The following is a 4,911-nucleotide window of genomic DNA, read 5'->3' on the forward strand; positions in this document are numbered from 1 at the left end:
TTGCTTGGTTGTTGGAACATCGGAGGCCTTTGAAAACCCGGCCCCCGGTTGTAGTTGTTGTTATTCCACCCTCCTTGGTTATTTCCTCCCCAATTGCTTTGATTGTTGCCACACCAATTGCCTTGATTACCCCAATTTCCTTGATTTCCTTGGTTGTCCCAATTGATTTGATTAGAACTACCACCACTCCAATTGCCTTGGTGGTTTTGGCTGTTCCAATTACCTTGGTTCCCTTGTGACCTCCATTTTTGTTGGTTTTGTCCTTGAGCATTGTTTCTTTGACCTTGATAATTGCTGACATATTGAACTTCTTCGTCTTGATCATTGAATGAATCACCTTGATCATAACCACTATCATCTTGCAAAAATTATTCCGGACGGCTTTGCATTTGTTGACCTTGTTGCCCTCTTTTGTTTACCATCATATTCACACCTTTGCATGTACTTGTTTCGGCCCCTCAACTTGTTGAAGCTGAGCCTTGGCCAATTGGTTCATGGTAGTTGTCAACTCGGCAATAGCTTGCCCATGGTCATGTAGCTCATTATGTAGGTGAATAACATTAGGGTCACCTTGAGGTACATTGGCTCTACTTTGCCACGCTGAAGAGGTATCCGCCATCTCATCAAGAATTTCACAAGCTTCGGCATATGGCGTGTTCCTGAAGTCCCCCCCCCCCCCCACGAGTTGATTAACCACACATTGATTAGTTATGTTGATCCCCCTGTAGAAGGTCTGTTGGATCATGGACTCAGTCATATCATTGTTCAGGCACTCTTTAACCATGGTATGATATCTTTTCCAAATCTCGTGCAATGGCTTATTGGGTTCTTGCTTGAAAGCAAGAATCTCATCCCGAAGGCGTTGCCATATGTCCTGGAGAGAAGAATTTTGGAAATAAACTTTCTGCCAACTCATCCCAAGTGGTGATGGAATGGTTGGGAAACCTTTTTAACAGTCCAATGCTTTTCCCCGTAAAGAAAAGGGAAAAAACCTCAACCTCAGCGCGTCCTCAGAAACATTTGTTTGCTTTGGTAAAATCGGCGCTCCCAATAGTGCAAGGGATTGTGAAAGCGCCCGGATCTAAAAACCTTTGGAGCCATTGAGTGCACAATAGCACTCACTTGACATCAACCAAGGGACGGGACCGAGATAAGAACCAGGATAAGTTCAAAAGTGATTTCGATACGGATCGACGATCTTCTAAAGGTCATTTCTCGCCATACGAGAGAACGGAAGGACGCGACAACAAATGATTCTGGTCCTCGGATAGGTTCGTTCCCGATAGAAGAACTGACAGTGGCCGGAACAACATGCCGTTACAAGAAACAGAGGTATCAGGGGTTTGAGATTCCAGATATCCTAGGTTATCGGATTATAACTTCAACATCAGCATGGTGAATTAGTGTCAGCGATGAGGAATATCAAAGAAGTACGATTCTCGAAGCCAATCTGATCCGATCCCAACCAGAGGGAACCTAACTTATGGTGAAAATATCATGGAACTCACGACCATAGAACTAAGGACTACTGGCATCTGTGTGAAGAGGTGGCAATGTTGTTGAAGAACGGCCATCTCAGGAAATTCTTGTGTGACCAGGCCAAGAACAAATACGGCCGTAATCGGGACAATTCGGCGCCTTCGAAGATAGCAGTAGACTCCCCCCGGTTGACTATCAACATGATTTTCGGAGGGAATGAAATTAATGACACAACCTTCTCGGCGGCCGAGAAAACAAAGATATCATCGACCCACAACAAGAGACTTCGTAAAGTCACAGAAGATGACATCACCTTCATGGAGGAAGACGCCGACGGACTTCTTCTGCAACATAATGACACCCTAGTAATTTCTCTCAATGTCTTAGATTTCAAGATTAAGCATTTTTTGGTTGACCCAAGAAGCTCATCCAACATCATTCAATGGAGAGTGCTGGAACAAGCAAAGGTAACCGGAAGCATCATTCCGGCAACAAATCTCCTCGCTGGGTTCAACTTAGCAAGTGTGACAATCCGATGAGAGATCCTACTGGCCACGGATACCGAAGGGGTAACCAAGACTACCTTATTTGAAGTGGTAGACGGCAACATGGGTTACAACATAATCCTCGGAAGGCCGTGGATACATGAGATGAAAGATGTGCCCTCAACATATCATCAACTATTGAAATTACCAAAAGAATCAAGTAGATAACAGGAGATTAACCGGCAGTGAGAGAGATGAACGCCGTGTCGATTTCCAGCAGCAAAGGGAAGGAGCCTGGCAAATAGGAATTACAGGAACCGATGCCTTCTCCCTTGCTAAATGGTGATGATAAAGGCGAGGAGTCTTCAGAATCCCACCAGTTGCCGAGATACTTTCACGTACCGGAAGAGACATATGCAACCAAGTCCACTACAGAAGAACTCGAGCAAGTGGCTCTATTCGAAGAATTCTTGGAAAGGAAGTTTCACTAAGGAACAGGACTCAGTCCGAACTTATGTCAGGATTATTAATTTCCTTAAGGCAGAATAGCCCGGTAGACACTTGTACTTATACCGCTTTGACATCCCGGTCCCAGTACTTTGCAAAGTTTCATCTAAGCACTTGTACGTGTCCAAATAGAATATTTTAAATACCTCTGACCATTGACTGAGCTTATGTGGCATTTATATGGATGAGTTGGACAAAGCGCGTGTTTTCTACGCACATATGGTACGTGAATTCACGGAATTGGTAATTTTACTTCAAGGGAAATAAGAAAACGACAAAACCAAAAAATAAATAAAAAATAAAAGAAAGAAAAATATAATCCCCTCCCTTATCGTCCTTCTCTGTTTCTCCCCCTCCCTTTCTCTTTTCTTTATCAGATCCCACCCCTTCCCCTTTCCCTTTCTCTTTCTTTATTCTTTTCTTCATAAGATTTTCTGCTTTGTGCGTCCCGTCTTCCATCAATTCGTCTCCAACGTTCTTCTTCCCCTTTCCCCTTTATATTGTTCCACCATTTTTTTCGGTGGTTAAAGTTTCTAAATCAAATTTTTCTTCCACCAATACTCTCCAAAAACAAAAATATATTAAAATAAATAAATTTTGTTTGAATTTCAATACTTCTTAAATACTAAGCTTGTTGGGTGTATTTTCTGGCGAGTGAAGCATTTCAAAATTTTGAGCTTGATGGTTATCTTCTATGGCTACTATTTCTTGTCGCTGGCGGAAGAAGTGGTGTCGCGATGGTCACTAGTGGTTCTAAAAATGGGTAAGACTGAAAGTTGACGGTGAGGGGTGGAGTGATTGTGAATTTGTGTGTGAGTGTCAATTAAAATTTTGTAAATTCTGTCCGTTTGGAGAAAATATGTATATGAGCCATTGTTCCGGTGGGTTGACTGAAACATGATTAAAGGCCCGAAAATGGGTGAGAAAACGTGAAACAGAGGGTTTTAACTTAGTTTTCAAATGGAATTTTTAACTGACAAAGATAAAAAATGACATGGCAAGTGATGTGGATCTGATGTGTCATTCCTGTCAAGCAAGTGAGAAACACGTATCATNTGTTTGATATGTGGGTGGAGGTGTTCGATAGGTAAGTGGAGATTTCGGGCCTTAAGCCACCATTACTGCCCCAACGTCTTTCTTCTTTGATATGCCGCCTGATTGCAATGCTTTATTTGTGGCATGTAATGCCTCAAAATTTGTTATCATCCCACTTTTGATGCCTTCCTCAATTCTTTCCCCAAGTTTAATGATATCGGAGAATTTGTGGTTTCAATAACCATCAACCTTTCATAATACTGCAGGTCTTGTGCTCTGACGAAGAACTTGTTCATCTTTTCTTCGTCCAAAGATGGCTTGATCTTGGCCGCTTCCGACCTCCAGCGGGTAGCATACTCGCGGAAAGTCTCAGTGGGCTTCTTCTTAAGATTCTGGATGTAAAAAACATCGGGTGCATTTTCTGTGTTGAACCTGAACTGGTCCATGAAATCCGAAGCCATAGCTACCTAATTGGACCATTTCTTGGGATCCTGGCTGATGTACCAGGACAAGGCATCACCAGTAAGACTCCTCGTGAAGAGTTTCATCCGGATCTTTTCATTTTTTCCGACTCCAACAAGCTTGTCACAATTGGTCCTTAGATGGACCCTAGGATCACCTGTACCATCAAACATCTCGAACTTAGGAGGTTTTTACCCCTCCGGCAGTTCCACATCTGGCTGTATGCATAGGTCTTCATAATTCAAACCTTCTATCCCTTTGCCGCCTTCGACACCCTGAACCTGACTTATCAATTTCTTGAGTTTGTCAGCCATGTTTTTAATGAGTTGGTCCTTCTCTAAGGATTCTGGTGCATAGGAAGTTTGTTGAGTAGAGTGAGGTATGGTCTCCACATATATGGGGTTGTTTTGATGAGTGCCAAGGACTTGGGTGTAATGATGGTTATTGGTTAAGTTTTGAGGATCGGGAATGGGTTGTGGTATGTTTTGGGGAGTGTGGCAACTGGCGGTTGGTGGGTATTGGATTGATTGGTGGTGTTGTGGTGGAGTTGGTATTGGTAAGGGATTGAGATTTTGAGGTGGGATTGGGTATTGATGTGGTGCATGAGGGTTTTGTGGGTGTTGGTTTGATGTGTTTTAGGGAGATGCTGGGTTCTTTGTGTTTTGTTGGTTGATGTTGGGGACATTCAGGGTGACTGATAAGTTCGCCAAGTTGCGAACCTGCTCAAGCTCTCCTTGTAGCTCCAGTATCTTTTGTTCCAATCTTAAGACTAGATCATTTGGTGCCGGAGTACTCCGGCCGTCTGAAGTCTCTGCGTTCTAAAAATTCTCCTTTCGAATACCATTAAGTCGTCCATTTTAGCCTTCCCTTTGCTCTTTGTATTGCTTGGAGGAGGAGCAGGTGGAGGGCCTCTGGATCTGGTATGATACGCTGATGATGCCAG

The 4,911-nt window shown here is 43.2% G+C and overlaps 1 protein-coding gene across 1 annotated transcript; it reads left to right on the forward strand.

The window, feature by feature from the left end:
* The first annotated feature begins 1,553 nt into the window (after window positions 1-1,553).
* On the forward strand, window positions 1,554-2,018 carry LOC109244395. Its single transcript, XM_019411479.1, has one exon. The coding sequence runs from the start codon at window positions 1,554-1,556 to the stop codon at window positions 2,016-2,018; it is 465 nt and encodes a 154-aa protein (XP_019267024.1).
* The last annotated feature ends 2,893 nt before the right edge of the window (window positions 2,019-4,911 follow it).

Source organism: Nicotiana attenuata, unplaced genomic scaffold, assembly GCF_001879085.1.
Source record: "Nicotiana attenuata strain UT unplaced genomic scaffold, NIATTr2, whole genome shotgun sequence".
Classification (NCBI taxonomy): domain Eukaryota; kingdom Viridiplantae; phylum Streptophyta; class Magnoliopsida; order Solanales; family Solanaceae; genus Nicotiana; species Nicotiana attenuata.

Coding starts and splice junctions, on each gene's coding strand:
- LOC109244395 (XM_019411479.1), top strand. CDS start 1,554: ATGTTGTTGAAGAACGGCCATCTCAGGAAATTCTTGTGTGACCAGGCC.